The sequence below is a fragment of the Psittacula echo genome (assembly GCF_963264785.1).
Source record: "Psittacula echo genome assembly, chromosome: 13".
Classification (NCBI taxonomy): Eukaryota; Metazoa; Chordata; class Aves; order Psittaciformes; family Psittacidae; genus Psittacula; species Psittacula echo.
Genome location: NC_137749.1, coordinates 8,290,590 through 8,307,076, shown reverse-complemented (window position 1 = coordinate 8,307,076; position 16,487 = coordinate 8,290,590). Strand labels below are relative to the sequence as shown.

Genomic DNA, 16,487 nt, shown 5'->3' with positions numbered 1-16,487 from the left:
CTACAGCTCAAAGCAATCATGGATCCAACAGTGACAAATTTACTACCAAATATAAGTGGCAGACCCATCTAAAATTTATAGTGTGTTTAAAATGAGACACCCTACAAAAAAGCTCCTATTTCCTTCCACTGTGTTAAGAGCTATGGCAAAAGAAATTGTTAATCATCATCAATGCAATACTGGTACATTTAAAATGTAAAAGCTCCTTACTGCAACCTTCGAGAACATGAAAATAAAAAGCCAGCCAACTCCATTCTCAGCAGAGATTTCTCAACCAGGGACACTGAAACCTTCAATAAACTGCTTTTCAATATGTGGAAATAAAAACAGAGCCATTACAGAATTTGAAAGGCAGAAGTATTGTACACCAGATTATAATGATAATATAGCACTGTGAATGATATAGCTTACTCTAAAAGCAGATTATACAGCTTGCATCAGTTTCGCCGTCCACTCTCCCGTTCATCTGACCAGCATTTAATAGTTTTTGTTCTACATTTTCTCCCTTTATTGAAATCCAATAAACCCACTCAACATTCCTGCACTTTCTGTGGAAACAATAACAGAAAACCTAAACATTTTTCCAAAAGCTTTTGAAAATGTTAGCTTCACAGTTCAAAAGAAATCCCCCCAAACAAAAACCAAAACAATGACCCCCAAACCAGAAAAGTGCTATTATCTTCATGGCTACACCTACGATATTACTTCAGTCTCTCCTTCACTTGAGAAGCTGTCTTCTTTGCTGCCACATGACCTTCACTTCTCATACTTGGCACAATCCACACTAAGAGTCACCTAAGAACGCAGCCCACGAGATGAAAGCTTGGGTTCTCTTTTCTTGCTTGCTTCTTGCAGGAGTGGGAGGGAGGGGGAGGTGGTGGCTATTTCGGGTGGGAATGTAACTGAGTTAAAAAGCAAATTGTCTCGCTGTAAGGCATGGTGCTCTGTGGTTGGCAATGTTGTCAAGTCACTGTGTTTTCTCCCCGCATCCTCCCAGAACCTGCAGCCTGGTCAGTGATGCAGCGCCCTCCAAATCTGAATGGCAGTGGTGACTGATGAGATCCTCTTTGTCAATTCAATGTTTGTTTCTCCCCCTCAATTAAAAAAAAAACAACGTGGTTGGACTTTAGCCCTGCAAAATAAAGTCAAAACTGATTAATACCAGCAAGTAACATGATCTTGGTGACCTCCTGTGGTATGACAGCAACTGGAAATGCCAACCTATCCCCAATACGTGGGCTCCTTAAAGGGTATATATGACTGTAAAAAAAATGAGCACAGAGTCTGTACCCCACCTGTAAGCCTTCACTGCTCAGAGGAGAGTGCAGGAGTGAAGTACACAGGCACTACTCACATACACTTATCTCTGCTCTTTGGCTGAGCCAACCAGGCTGCTTATACAGTACTGACTAGCTCTGGGAAGCCAACAGTGCCAGATCTGCTCCATGGCTATGTAAGAGTACCTGGCAATGCTGGAAGACTGCTCTGGGCTGGTGCTTCCAACTCAGAACAGAAACAATCTGTAAACACTTCACAATTACACTATACTCTTAGAAGAAAGAGGTGGGGGGGTAGAAAATCCACCACTACAACCCAAAACGACAGGAGTTTTGTCTCCCACTAATGCAAATGATTTCCATGTAAAATTTATGGGGGTGGATGATGCTCCATGTTTTGGAATTTGGGCCTTTAAAGGCCTATTGTCTACTCTTGATGGGAAAGCTGCCCAGTGCCTTCCTGACAGTCACTAAGATTTTCCTTCAGTCATAGCCAGGGGCACAAAACCTGCTGTTCCAAGCATAGCATCACATCTGATGGAGCGCCAGAAGGTATAATCGGGGTAGAGGGCTGTCTAGCAAGACAGCAGGAGACAGATTAGCAGTGGCACGAGTGAGGAAAGGCCAGGGACAATACTGAGGAACTTGGCACGTGGCAAGGCAGAGAACAAGAAAGCAACAAAAAGGCACCTTTCTTTAGTGATAGGAAAAATAAAATACAGAATTGAGAAGTGGGAGTTGTGGGTCATTGTTTATTGCGTGATCAAAATCATCTCTCCTTGCAAAGTAACTTGTATAGAGCCAGCAGCTTTCCTGCAGTTGGGCAGGGCTGTGGAACCTCGGGGGACATCCATAAATAGTCAAAAGGACATCAATAAATAGTCAAGGATATGCTTCTCCTTAAGTCTCAGGCTAATCCTTATAATGAGCATACAGGGAAAAAACAGTGGAAAAAACAGTTCTGGAAGCAGAACACAGTATTTAAAAATTCATTCCCTTGGCCTAACAGCAGAAATCTTTCACATTTCAGCTGACAACCGATCATTCACAATATTAATTTTCTGCCTGGTTATTTGACAGGTTACTTTTTAATCAAACAGTGGTGTTTGATTGCATTTCATTAAAGATACACTGAATAATACAAACACCGCTTTTTTTAACTGCATTTTCAATTGTCTGAAAGGACCCAGTTAGCAGTTAGCCTTGAGCTTCCACAGCAATACAGATCATGCACAAGACAAGTTAATCACTAGCACCAATTACCATTAAAAGGACCTACCATGCATGCAAATTAGACCCAGGAGTCAACAGGCTGGGGTTTAATGTCACGGGCATCCACCAGATTCACCGAAGCCCTGTTACTCCTGTTAATGTTTTTCCTATTTGTGTCATTCTGCAGCACAGGGTGAGGAGTTAAAGGCAAAACAGAGCGGATTAATCAAAACAAAACCACCAAATAAGTCGGCTTGTAAAGAAGCACAAGGGAAAACTAGTGGTAAAGGAAGAAGTAAGATCAGCAAAGGCACAATACTGACAAAAGCATCTGCAACAGCCAGAAGGCTGCACCTCCCTGTTATCAGTATCCACAGTTCCTGGCCTCCCTTGAGCCACAGTTATCCAACAGCTCACAAGCCAGAGGACCCCACAGATACATTTCTGTTTCACAGCACACGGAAAAGGATGAGTAGCAGCTACTCAGTTCTACCCAGTTGACAGCATGGCAGCAGATACCTTTGGTGTGCCCACAGGCTGAATTCAGGTTACTCTCTGGCCTTACAAGCAGGCAAGTTAATATAGGCAAGTTAATATGATGCAGCAGGACACCTTCGTAATTCATTATCTATAGAAATATTTTTCTCCAAATCACATCTTTACTTCCCTTGTCCCTAATAACAGTGGGTTTTCCTTTCAATTTAATGAAGTTTGTTTTCACTCAACATGAATCATTTGGATTTTCTGATCTTATCAGCAACACGCTGAAGGTTATTAAGGACAGCCTTCTACAGACTAACAATAGTGTTTCCTACTACTGACTCTTGTTTTCAGTGAATCCTCCTCTTTCTCCTTGAAATTACTTCCCCAGAGGAAAACACAAGCTTGTTTTGAGGCCAGGGAGAACTGATGGCCACAGCATTAATAAACTCTCTTTAAAAGGTCTACTGGGAAGCTATAGCAATGCAACAGAAATTACACAGAGCCTACTAAGCCACAATTGCACACAACCCACAGGACAGAGCTTTGTGAAGTAAGATTCTTTTAATTAGAAAGTTGCCCAAGTTTGTTTTAGAAGGCCACACATGCATGTCTCTCCATCTCCTTTGCCTGTGCCCATCAGGACTGTGAATGAGTGTTGAAGAAAAGACTACTGTTCACCACCCTGCTGTACACACGGACACCTAAGATCACACCTACTTCCCTTGGTGAAAACAGTGAAGCAGTGTGACAATTTGAAGTGACTATTCTCGGAACAAAGCCTGAGCACAGTTACACACTTGAGGACTAGGGAATGCTGTCTGGACAAGGGTGACAGAACAAACACTTTCTATTTTTACAACCTCATCCATTTACAAGAACACAGTGATTGCCTGCATTTGCTCCCACGCTGGAAAGCAGCGTTTTGGTTTTTTTTCTAGTTAGCCAAGGGCTGAGTTACAAAATAAACCCTAAAGCCCCTTTACAGCACCCTGGTGAGTAACTACCCTGTATTTCTTGCTGAGGACACCAGGCTTCCTTTCTCTTACAGGCACTAACTAGCATTCAGCAGTAAGAGGAAGCTCACTTTTAAAGGTTCTTTCTCCGAGGCATCTCCTGTGTTATCACTGGTCTTATATTTGCGCTCCTTGTCCCGGTGATCGATGGTGGAGTACCCATCTGAGGAGAAATAACATGACAGGCATGAAGCACAAACAAGAGCAGAAACATAGCTGATGTAAGCAGAATTCTTCAGCAAAGAAGCAGGAAAATAAACCATCACAACCCAAAGATGCCGGCAGCCTGCTTTTCACATGAGCTCCAGCTCTGAAATTGCATTTTTACCAGCTAAAAACAAAACAGAAAAGCCCTTTTTTTATAGCACTGCCAGAGATGCTGACATTCATTAGCAAGCAGCCCTGTTTTCATCCCAGCCTGCTGCACTTTTTAGTGCACCCAAGGAAAGCACCAAGTTGTCATCTCTATGCCCTGTGGCTAATGAGCTCCAAATTCAGCCCAAATCTTGTGCTTCTTGCTTAGCAGCCTGATTAATTGGCTGTGCTCATTCTCTGAATGCTCTGCAGCATGTTTCCACTCTTCCTGAGCCTGACCGCTACTAGCAGGACACGACAATGATTTAGAAGAGTCCCCTTCAGAGCCCTGAGAAAAAGGGCCTGTCGAGTTGGAAGAAATCTTGATGCAAACCCTGCTGTGCTTGGACTGTCTTTCATTACAAAGTGGCACCTGTTGGTGCTTTTTCTGCTGACAACTAAGAAACAATCTGAAAGCGTGAGGAACACAAAGAAGAAAAGTGTGAGAGGGTTTTATAAAGCAATGGCTCTAATTATTTCAGAACCTTTGTTTTGAATCATTGTCATCCAATGCAGATCTTTATTTTCCTGATGCACCACATTTCCCTTATTATCAGTGACAAACAGATCCTCTTGAGCTCTGCTTTGACAGCTTTGTAATCTGGAGTAAATGACACTCAAATTTGTAGCTCCCTGTAGGCTTTTGTCTGCCCCTATATAACCGAGGGATCATTAATGTTTTCATGTCCTGACAAACTGGGTTCTTAGAATACCACAAAAAGGTTTTACATAAACTCAAAATGCTCCTCTCGGTTTATTTCTTGCCTACAACAGGTCATTAAGAAAAAGTAAGTTATGTTTTTTGTGGCTTTCCCATGGCAGGGGCACTGTTTGCACACCTGACACAGCCAAGACCAACCGGGGCCAAATGCAGCTGCACAGTACGGCTCTACCTAAATGATGCTTATACTGGCCACAGCCAGGTTAGTTTTAAAAGGGCTGTAGTTTTCCTATGCACCTCATTAATCAAGTGCACACAGACCTGCAGCAAGCACCTGAAGTAGCATCTATTTATGTATGTATGGATAGTAACAGATTATTTAACTGCACTGCCTAAAAATAACTGAAATATTTTAGAGTTACAGATGTAGTACACAGATCTTAAAGCATGAAAATAATTGCTACATAGAGCTTTACTAACAATTACTTGTTGACAATGAAGATGCCTAACATTTGTGGCTATTCCTTTCAAACAAAAAAGAGAAAACTCAAAGGCTGTCAGCTGCAGCCAGCTACCCAGCCAGCAGTTGTGGAGGAATGCATGACCATTAATTCTCCTTCAAATGACAGACATGAATACTGCTGGTAAGTCATATCCTAATCTAAAGATTCACCATTTATTTATGAGGAACTAGTTCACACAGATATGTATTTAAACAATGGAAACATGCTGACTCCCCAGAGAAATCCTACCATAACTGAACGGTAGCTTTTGACAATCTAGTGCTAACTATATTCTCAATGATGTAACAGATCACTTTGCCTTTTTGTAGTGCCATCATCGTGGGAGATCTACAAACAATTTAAATGAATTGCCATGATAAAAAGGAAACCTTTAACCTACCCCCAGAACAAAACAGCTACTAAGTGAAGTCTGGCAGTTGTGATACTTCCCAGGGAGCAAGGTCAGAAGTAAGAATTGTAATCACAAAAAAATTAAGAGCAAAACAGATCTTTAATACCACTAAAAAATTAACACATCCCCCCCCCATGCTGAGGCAGGACAGCAGCAACAGGAAGATCAAGCACAGTGACAGTACTCTAACAACAAAGAACGGTCAAAACCTTTGCTCTTCATATCTAAGTTCCAAGATATTTCACAATTCACACTGTCAGCCCACTGTTGTGTGGTCTGCATGCCTACAGTGCCACACACATCAGTACTAACGGATTATGTGTGTCTAAAACCCACACACTGTGCTGTGACTCTGTCAAGATAAGCGGCAGTGGAGATGGTAAGTTCATGATTTGACCTAATAAAATGACAAATATCTTCAAGGAGGCTGCATCAGAGAAGTTATACTTCAGTGCCCCAAGGACCACAGCTCTCCAAAGAAATCAGAAAATACTTCTTCTCCTATGTTTCAGATTCATTCTAAGAAGTGATCAGAATTAACTCTGTTTCAGTCACATAAATGATACCTTAGAGCATTATTCTGAGTTAATACAACTGAATGCATAAACAAAAGTTATATTGGTCAATAGAGGCACACCCCACTCTTGGCTTGTTTATTCCTCTTTCTCAACTTTCTGCTTGTTGTCTTCTGTCTTGCTTCACTGACTATCTCCCTTTCACTCTGCAGCAACATTTTTATGTCATCATGAATTACAAGACTGAATGCCTGCTCAGTATCAGTCCATCTGTGCCCTGATACAGCTCTCAATTTACAGAAATCAAATCTCTGGCCCCATCAAAAGGGAGGAGGAGGAGAAAGGAAAAGTTATGCCTGAAGATGGGCACACAGGACAGCAGCATCTGAACTATGTGTCTGGTTCGAACAATTTTCAGCTGCCAGGTGCTCTTCTCTGACTGTAGGTTAACTGAGGCACAGATACAGTTTTAGAGAACTCTCAGATTTGGCACACAGCCTGGAGATCACAGTTCTGCCACTTCTATAGACAGCCCAGGGTCACAGACACCCTCAGGCAGCACCCTGACAATAAACATTGATGATCTTCAGATTACTTGGTGCAAAGTCCCTTCTCAGGAGCTGATAAAGTCTGAAAGACCTGCACTGTCTCTGCACTAGGCTGTTCAGTGCATCCCAAAGTAACTCATAATACAATGTCTTCTTCATCCTTCAGGAGCGGAAAAAAAGAGAACAAAGCCTCCAGAATAGAAGACTACAATGAAGCTAAAATGAGAAAATACAGTCTAGAGCAGCTCCCCACGTAAATACACCCATAAGACAAAAAACGTATGGCTTTTAGAGGAGCCTGAAGTTGTTATTCCAGTTCCTTGGAATTAATAATAGTACACTGGATAATTTAGTCCCTTCTCAGTTGACCTCTGAAACAGCACAAAGTTATAGTCCTATTGGAGTTAAAAGATACTCAAGAGCTGCGGTCAGGAAAACTTAACAGATTTCATCTTCTAATAGTGATAAAACAATGGGAGAACAGAACAGCCTAGAGAATCTGCCTGATGTTGTACACACACTGTTAATTTGCATTTCATCTTGTACTCAGAGCTGTACCAGTAACTCCTGAAAGCATAAGGTAACAATACTGAACCGATAAACCACCAGCACTGCCCAAACTGCAGCACACAGCTATCCCTGCCAGGCAATCTTCTCGCAACTTATTTTCTTCCATTGTAAAAACAAATGTTTCAATGTTCCCTTACGCAAAACTCATATGGATAGCTGATTCATGGCAGGTGGCATCTCATTCTTCTGAGAATACAAAAGGTAACAGATACCTGTCATTTTAACTTCAGAACATGCCTGGCTTTCAAGCTTGATTCTAACTTGCTATTTTTTTTCAGCTACCATCACAATAGCAGGGTATCAAATGGTTTTGTTTGGAGGCATTAATACAGGTATTTAAATAAAAATATCATCAGCTGGAAGAAGTAAAGCAAATTCTCAAGAGACCACACAAGCCCTTTACCTACCTCGGTAAACAAAAAAACCCCCACCTGTACCAGTCTTAAACTACAGAGCTTATCAATCTCAAAGCACTTCAGTGACAGCAGGTGGCTGTTCTCTGTCTACAGGAAAAGCCAGGCTTGGCTAGATGCAGGTAAATGAAAAGTGGAGCCAGGAATATCATACACACTAACTTTTTCTGGTGTTATCTACAGAAAACAAAGGTAGAAAGGATTTAAACACAAGCATTATATTGAAGTAAATTTTCAACTCTTTTTTCCTTCTGAATCCTCAGGCTTCCAGATCTGTAATCCAGGGGCCTCAAGGGCCAGAGACTAGAACGAAACCTGGGTCAGCACATCTCAATATATGCTTAAAGTAATGGAGAAATTGGTGTGTCTGCTCTACAGGTATTGAAGAGAAAAAAAAAATGGGAGAGGGGAAACCAAGCTTTTGTAAGGTAACGCCCTGCTTTTAAATGTCAGCTTTATCCATCTGAAATAATATCTCCTAGAGAAACAGTTGAACTTTTCTGTGAGTGACAGTGTGCTCTATCGAAACAGACAGTTTGATCTATGGATGAATTCACCTGGGCCAAGTTCATCCATAGGTATCATATCACGACTCCCAGTCTTCTCGTTATCTATAAAACAGAAACATTGAAATGACTTGAGTTACATTTGCTTTTCTTAAAACCTGGTAGTTTTACATTAGCTACAAGACCAGAAAGGTCCATAAAGTACTGAATGCAGAGACAATTATAAAAATACCCCACCAAGCTATTCAACTGTTACCCATTCAGAAAGTTTGATTTAAGCTCTCCGGAGAGCTCATGTAATCCTTCTATTTTCTGCTTTGGCACTGTAATACAGAACTCCCTCTCTCCAAGCAATAACAGAAACAGCAGTTCTGCTTTGGACTACCTTCCACCATTAACAGCCTCTCTCTGGTCTCTCCAGAATAGAAGAAAATGAAAATACGTAAGGGTGCAGCTTCACGTTGCACACAGTTCAATCTGGCAGCTTGCTGAGCCAACAGGAAAGCTAACTCACAAAGAAAACAAGAAGTTTACTGTCAGATCAGCAAACGGACCCAAGTCATCCTCTGTCTGCATAATCTGCCAGATTTGATCAAAGGAAGGCAAGGTGGAAACAGGCAGGGCAGTGTGGGGCTGTGTATTCTGCAGTAATCTGCAGTTAAACCAAGTAAAGTGCAACATGGCAAGTTCTGCTGAAGTAGACTAAAGATTTCTGAGAAGAAATTTTGACATCTGAGCATTAGAAACTAGAAGCAGACTCAGAGAAAAGGCAATCAAAATGAAATTAAAGCTGGAACTACACCAGTGTTGGTATGGATGTGTGAGGCCTCATGGAAAAGCACAGACAGGTTTAGCTGGAGTTTGGATAAACCCTTCTCCAATGAAAAACCTGCTCAGGAGAGGAAGCAGCATCGCCAAAATAGACATGTTTGTTTAGAAATGAGAAGACTCCAGTACTAGGCAGGGGTAAGGCCAAGGCCACTGCCTGGCTGAGATGAGATTTATTAATATATAACATTGGCAAACAAGGCTGCTCTCCCCTTTCAAAGTGCCAACTCATGTTCATCCCAAATTCTCCCAGGAAGATTTAACTGGTTTTGTTGCATACAAGTTGAGAAAACAACATCGGTAGTGTACATCTCACAAGGGAAGGAATACTACCCATATCCAGCTGAACAGGACCACGCGCTTTGGGACAGTGGACACACTTTTACCCTCTCACGCCACAACACAGATATGGCAAATCCAGAAAAGAAGCGAAGTACAACAGAAAAAGTGATGAAGAGCAGAACTGACCTTGGCTTTTATCCACCAGAGGCAGAGTACTGTCATCATAGCCAGACCTGCCCACAGTACCTTTGGAACCCTTTGGTGTTGCAGAAACAGACTAGGAGACAAAAATCACATAAATATGAAATTGCTACTCAGGGAAACTGAACAAGAAAAACCAAACAAACCAAAAGTATGGAGAGAGATTATGGAATGCTGCTGAGCCCCTCATCTGCTGAGAATATGGCACTGGAGTATTTTTTATTTTCATATAGATTTGTTGGTGATTTTTTTAATCTAAATGGCCAACCACTGTCGGCCTGTAAATGGAGTAAAACCTTTTCACAAGGGAAGATCAGTAGGCTGCTTGTCAAGAACATGTGGCTGCCCTAGGTGCTACATGGAATGTTTCAAATAAAACAACTAAGACACGCTAATTCTTCCTCCAGTAAAGAGGTCTATACGAGCTGCCAAACTTCCAAAACCTAGAGCTACATTTCACAGACCACTGAAAAGCATACCAGGCAAGTATATGCGTGATGCTGTGACCAAATCATAGAACGACAGGATGGTGAGAGTCAGAAAGGAACTTAAGATCATCTAGTTCCAACCCCCTGCCATGGGCACAGACATTTCACCAAATAGAATACAATCCATCGTTCTATCATCTCGAAGAACAGAACCAAACCCCACAATCTATCAGACTGTAATATTAGACTACGTTATGACATATTTCACACAGGCATTTCCATAAAGAAATCTAAGACCCAGCATCTTTACCTGGAAGTGTGATTTATTCCACCCATCCTTTTGCAGGGCATTTCGTAGCTCTTTATAGCTCCAGATCATCTGAAGAATGTGAGATGCTGCTTTTGTTTCTCTGGGAGACTGGCTGATTTGCAAGATAAAATTAGAGCTTAAGTAACAAGCAATGTAAGACTATTCATATATGTTGACCTCTTTGCACCAAAAACAACATCCAGGAAATACCTAGTATTCCATACAGCTATTCTTTGAACCTTTAAGCTGTAAGATACATGTGAAATCATTCAGTGACTTCTTCATACCTACAGGTATTTGCTGACAAAAAGGAAAAATAAATCCAAAAGCTGCAAACTGTGCAGATTTCTGGGTATTCCCAGGTACTGCTGGGCAAGCACTGAGGCCAGGGTGACCTTCTGTCCTGTAGCTGTCATTAATAAAAACCAGATAAATAAATCCTGCCTGGATTTATTTAGGAAAAGCCAAACCAAACAAAAAAACCCACTTTATTGGGAAACAAAACCAAAACGTTCCACGCCACTTCTCAAACCTTCACTCTAACTTACATATATTCCTCACAATTCACTGAAGTGGCTTCATGGTTTAAATTACCTTACGCAGCAATCTGAGTCAGCAAAAACTAAGCGATTTTTAAAGAGAAAATTAAATTTTATCCATTCTTTACTAAGTCAGTACACAAGCACTCTCAATAAAGCAACACTGGGCTCGATTCTTGGTGGGCCCTCACGTTTCGCAACACTGCAACCCAATGAAGCCTTCAGCTACTCTCCCAAAAGCTTGCTGAAAACTATCTATGAAGTCTAATGTCTAGAACATCTATAATGTCTGTTTGAACTATATGGAACAAACTTATCTCTAAAGCAGTCAGAAGAGTTTTCAACAGAACCGCAGAGTGAAAATTTGTCCCTTCAAATTACCACCAGCACCCTTCAGCCAGAACAATTACTGCACATCAGTAACCATTTTACTTAAAAGAAACAGATTTCATCACTGGCATTCCAGGAATGGAATGCTGCCACAGGAAAAAGGCCTCCCACTGAAAATAAAGATCCTGGTTTCACCACAGATGTCTGCTAAATGCATACATGGCGCTACAATGTATCTGACAAGAACGCAGCACGTCTTAACATGACTGAAGTGACTACTCAATTTACTTTTCAATCAAGTAAACCTATTAAAGGTGCTGCCTGTTTCTACTGCATATATATTAACTACTCTGAAATTAAAGCCTCTGAAAGGTTAGGGTGCTTGAATATTTTCGAAAAGCAAAAACTGCTGTTCATAGTGACATTTTCTTGTTTACTGAGAGCTCTTATGCATTTTGCTTTCAACTGTCACTTACCTTGACTTGCTGATAGCTACCAGCTTCTGAATGCCCTGTGTCTGGATCAGAGACCTTGCATTTTCCGAGCTGTCAGTAATGATTTCATGGATGGTATTCAACACCGCAACCACTGTATCCTCTTCCAGGTTCTTTGCAGATCTCTGCTGCCTGCTGGGCAAATTTCTTACCAGCTCACCCATGGCATAACTACCTAGATAAGGGGATAAGATATCATTATCAGCCCTAATAATCATTTCAGCTTCCCATCCTGAATGATAAAACTCAAGGTGTCTGATATGCCAAAAAACTTCACAATGCACATTTTTTGAACCTAAAAACTGTAACTCAACAGTGTATTTACCATACATTATTTCAAGGTGATTGAGAGTTGATACCCAAGAAAAAGTCCTTCATTGTGAATGCCAAAAGGTATTTGGGGGAAGAAAAAAAGAAACTGAAAATATTACAGCTAGCATCTATCATACTTTGCAATGCCTGAGGCAAAAAGCATCCAGTAGCTGCTGCTAATGCCACATATTCATGCTAATACACAAACATGGCTTAGTCTTGTAATAGGCCTTCTGGGGCAAGGTGTGCAGCCATGCATTTATTAACCTTCCCCCATCAAAGGTAAGAGTACTTCCTCTTGGGTGTAGTTAGCCTTCTCAGTGCATAGTACTGGAGAAAAAACAGGAGCCCAGAATTTATCACTCCCAGGTGTTTATCTGTACCATTTGCCTAGCTACACCTCTGAACTATAAAAGAAAGGACCTGATATATAAGGTCGAATCCCACACCTTGCTCTTTGTCAATATCAACTTTGATGATGGCCCTAAAAATGTGACTAATATTTCCTGGCCTGACCAGGTTGTGGTTTAAACAAATATATCAGTTAAATATAGAGGCATCCAGAGGAAAACAACTCACACCTGGATCTTTCTAGATTCCTGCTTATCAGGAGATGAATGCTTATTTACTCCCTTGGAGTTAGGGAGGACTGCTGAAGAAGTAACCTGAAAAAGAGTAAGTTGTTTGATGCCCATCTTCTATAAGTATCTACCAGACAAAAGGATAAGAAGGGAAGGAGGAAGCAAGAAAAAAGGGACAACTTTAGAGCCCAGGTTTATGGGACAAGACTCCCACTCTAATCTAACAGCAGGCCTAATGTCTCTGTAACTACCATGTGCAACTAGGAGTACACATGCCACGTCAGCCAGAGCTAAGGAAGAGACAAGATACCTCTTAACCCACTGAGCCCTCTGCACACACTCCCCTCTCCTGCAAAAATCTACATCTGTTTTTACATCTGTAAAAATTTTTACATCCTGCAAAAATCTACATCTGTTAGGCATTTCCCTCCAACCCCACTTTGTTTGAATGGGCAGAGATTACATTCTGAGATGACGGCTCTCCGCTTGGTGGCAGGGATTACACTCTGAGATGACAGCTCTCCACTTGGTGGCTATAGAGTAACCTTAGATAATGTGGATGGAAACTCCATACAAAATGAACCCCAGCACAAGTGACAGAAAATGTGAGTTATTTCAAGGGTATCCAAGATCCCAGCCTGGTTAGAAAAGGTCCGAAAATACCTATAAGATCTTTATTGCGGCGATCCATGGAAAGGTTTCTCAGGGCAATGGACACAGCCCTCACAACCTTGTCAGAGTCGGACTGGAGAAGCTCCACAAGCACTGGTAAGCCTCTCTCCTTCCGCACTGTTGCACGGATGTATGTTGACCACTGATCAGAACACACAAGGGAAAAAAAAACAACACAAAGTACTGTGAGTTCATATACCTGCCCTTTCCTTGCCCCGGGCATTTATTTCACTGCTGTCATTTTATTTTCCCCTGCAAAGACTAGTTAGGTTGTGTGATGCATCACTTAACCCATCACTCAAGTTCACCAAGCACCAAGGAAGAAAGGATGTAGAAGTTCATTCTACAGCATAGCAAGCTGCTGGGAAAAGAGGGCAGGAACAGAAAGAGCATTATCTGCCAGTATCTGTTTTGTACACACCTCAGTGTGAGAACACATCCCTCTGGACTAGGAAAAAAGAGGTCATTTGGAGGGAACAGTAAAGTATTCAAAGCATCTGTTACCTTCCCTCACCTCCAAGTTCATGCTTTTCTTCTGTTTCCTGATTGATTTTAAAATAAACTGTATTCAATACAGCTGTAAAACCACCTCGCTAATCCTAACGCTGCCATGTGGTTGTCAAAGTGAACAGACATACCTATAACTGCCTCATTAGTACTGGGGATGCTTCAGACATGATCATAGAGGACACTTTGGAGTGCAGTTTCCTGAGCAGTCTGACAATCCAATGTATTAAGTATTCAGGACACTTACTCATCTAACAACACACTTTTCTGAATGGAAGAAGCAATAGTTAAGTGGTTTAAGTAGTAAAAATCTGCCCATGGTTAAACCATCACGAGCTTAGTGACACTTCCACTATGTGAACACCATCTGTCCAGAAGATGAAAAATATCTTAAGTGGGCAAATAAGATGGAAATAATTTCTCTGAAGTGCCCACCTCCTTCCTTTTAAAGATATAAATGCACAAAATAACAGCACACTTATAATAGGACATGGCTTTGTTCTTTATGTACACAGCAGAAACAAGAGACTAAAGAGAAAACTACACTCACCGTCCAGTTGCCAGCACTGAGATTCTGCAAAGCCCCTGCTGCAGCTTCCAGGGTGTTGAAGTTCTGACTTTCAGTGAGGATGGAGAGGTACAGCCGGACCACATCTGGCTGGTACAGCAATTCAAAGCCTACAGGTGGAGGAAGAGAACAGAAGCAAGGGAAGCAGAGAGGCAATGTATGAATAAATGTATAACGTATCTTTATTTAATCATGGAAGAGAACAGGTAAAAGAAAGCTACACCACAGAAGGAAGGGCTTCTGCCATATCCACAGCTGCTGAAAATGGTGCACACAGGAAATCATGCCCGGGACATTCACCTGGGCTGAAGGTCCCTTTGCTTGTCTCCAGGTTAGTAATTTTTTTCCCCAAATCTTCACTATTTTCCAAATTATGTGCTACACAGTGCCCTGCAGGCTGAGCCTATGCATGTAATAACAAGATGACAAGAGACAACTTTTGTCAGCCACAATTCTTTCTTTGCATCTCTAGATCGGGCTCCAAATTCACCTTGCACTCCTGTTGGCATTTAAATCTATCTCAGTACCTTTACACACACAAACAACAGGCCCAATGAGACCAAGCTACACAGCTGTATCAGCCACCCCCTTTGCACATGGAGATGACAAAAGAAAGATGCAAGATATCAAAGTGACTAGAAGCCCCAGTTGGTAGGGGAAGGGAGAAATGCTGACTCCAGTTCAAGTATCAGGTAAAGAAACACACTAGCACTGTACCACACTGGGAGACAGCAACAGACACATTAACTAAATATCCCCAGAATTGCTCTATCTGCTTTGCAGTTTAAGCACAACAGGAATGAGAACAATTCCCAGCTCTGTCATGGATTTCCTTTCGTGTTGCTGAGTAATTGACAGTACCATCAGTGTCTTGACTTCCTCATCCACAGGATTAGGATTTATCCATCTACCCACATTAAAAAGAGGGCCTTAGGCAACAACTCCATCATTCCAAGTCGTTGCATGTTTTGAAGCATTTTTTGGAAGACTATCTTTCTATGTGCAAGGCAGGGAACCTACAAACACAAATCACCTCTTCGGTAGTTTCTCTTCAAAATCACCCATGTCTCACATACATACTTTCCAGCACATATCACAGATTATGGTATTTCAGACATCTTGGATCAAGCCTAGGAACAAGAAGACTGGACAATGTCCTTCTGGCCAGTGGAAACCCCATTGATTATTTTTAGCATGCTGCTAAAGACTTTCCGAAATTAAAGCCTTACATTTCAAATCTACTAGTACTGCTGTGGGGCTATGTGAGTCAAGATCTCAGAACTCAATACTTTAAACCTTGTACAACACTATCCATAAACACAGGCCATGTTAAGCCCCTGGATATACAGGGCTTTTTGTCTCATTAAAAGCAAGAAAACACACTTGATTAGACAAGGGTTTCTTTGCTCCATACCAGAAAACTGATCTATGCATGAGGATCCATGAGCTCTCCCATGTGCTGGCTCCTACTTTCCTGCTCAGCTTCTCACATGCCTCCCAGCATGCTTGCATTCTTCTCCAAGGACTGGATAGCTAACCTGCTCTGTGTCTGTGACTGGTTTTAATGCCACCACTTGCTCGCTACATGACACTCAACAGATATGCGCAAGTCACGACAGATGGCAATCCTCAAAGGCATCCTGCCAATCCATACCACTTACTTTCCTCTTCTCCAATGTCCTCTCCTTGCTCTGGGATCATTGCCCTTTATATTGAATACTGAAAAAAACTGTAGTTACTTAATATATGAAGCATGAATAGTTGTATAGCTTTTCGTCATTCCTATAATAAGTTTCGGATTATCTGACTCCAATACGACCTTCATATCACCTTTTTCCTCTGCCACTTCACAAGGTGAATTGGCAATCTAAGAATCCTTAAGAAAAAACACTGATAAGGGGGCAGTTCCTGAACACTAGTCCTTAAAAAAATCTCTTAGGATACCTAATTGGAATTCTGGCACTGTTA

General features: G+C 41.6%; 1 protein-coding gene across 1 annotated transcript in view; it reads right to left on the bottom strand.

Annotated features, from left to right (window-relative positions):
• Window positions 1-2,568: 2,568 nt before the first annotated feature.
• Window positions 2,569-16,487, bottom strand: part of ARVCF (ARVCF delta catenin family member) — a gene marked incomplete at both ends in the record, with an annotated part of 163,542 nt that continues 149,623 nt past the window's right edge. The window contains 8 exons of the mRNA XM_080628618.1: window positions 2,569-2,670; window positions 4,057-4,148; window positions 8,519-8,572; window positions 9,764-9,854; window positions 10,517-10,628; window positions 11,862-12,054; window positions 13,436-13,586; window positions 14,502-14,629. Coding sequence (XP_080484744.1) covers window positions 2,569-2,670; window positions 4,057-4,148; window positions 8,519-8,572; window positions 9,764-9,854; window positions 10,517-10,628; window positions 11,862-12,054; window positions 13,436-13,586; window positions 14,502-14,629 — 923 coding nt within the window. The remainder of the gene's footprint in view (window positions 2,671-4,056; window positions 4,149-8,518; window positions 8,573-9,763; window positions 9,855-10,516; window positions 10,629-11,861; window positions 12,055-13,435; window positions 13,587-14,501; window positions 14,630-16,487) is intronic.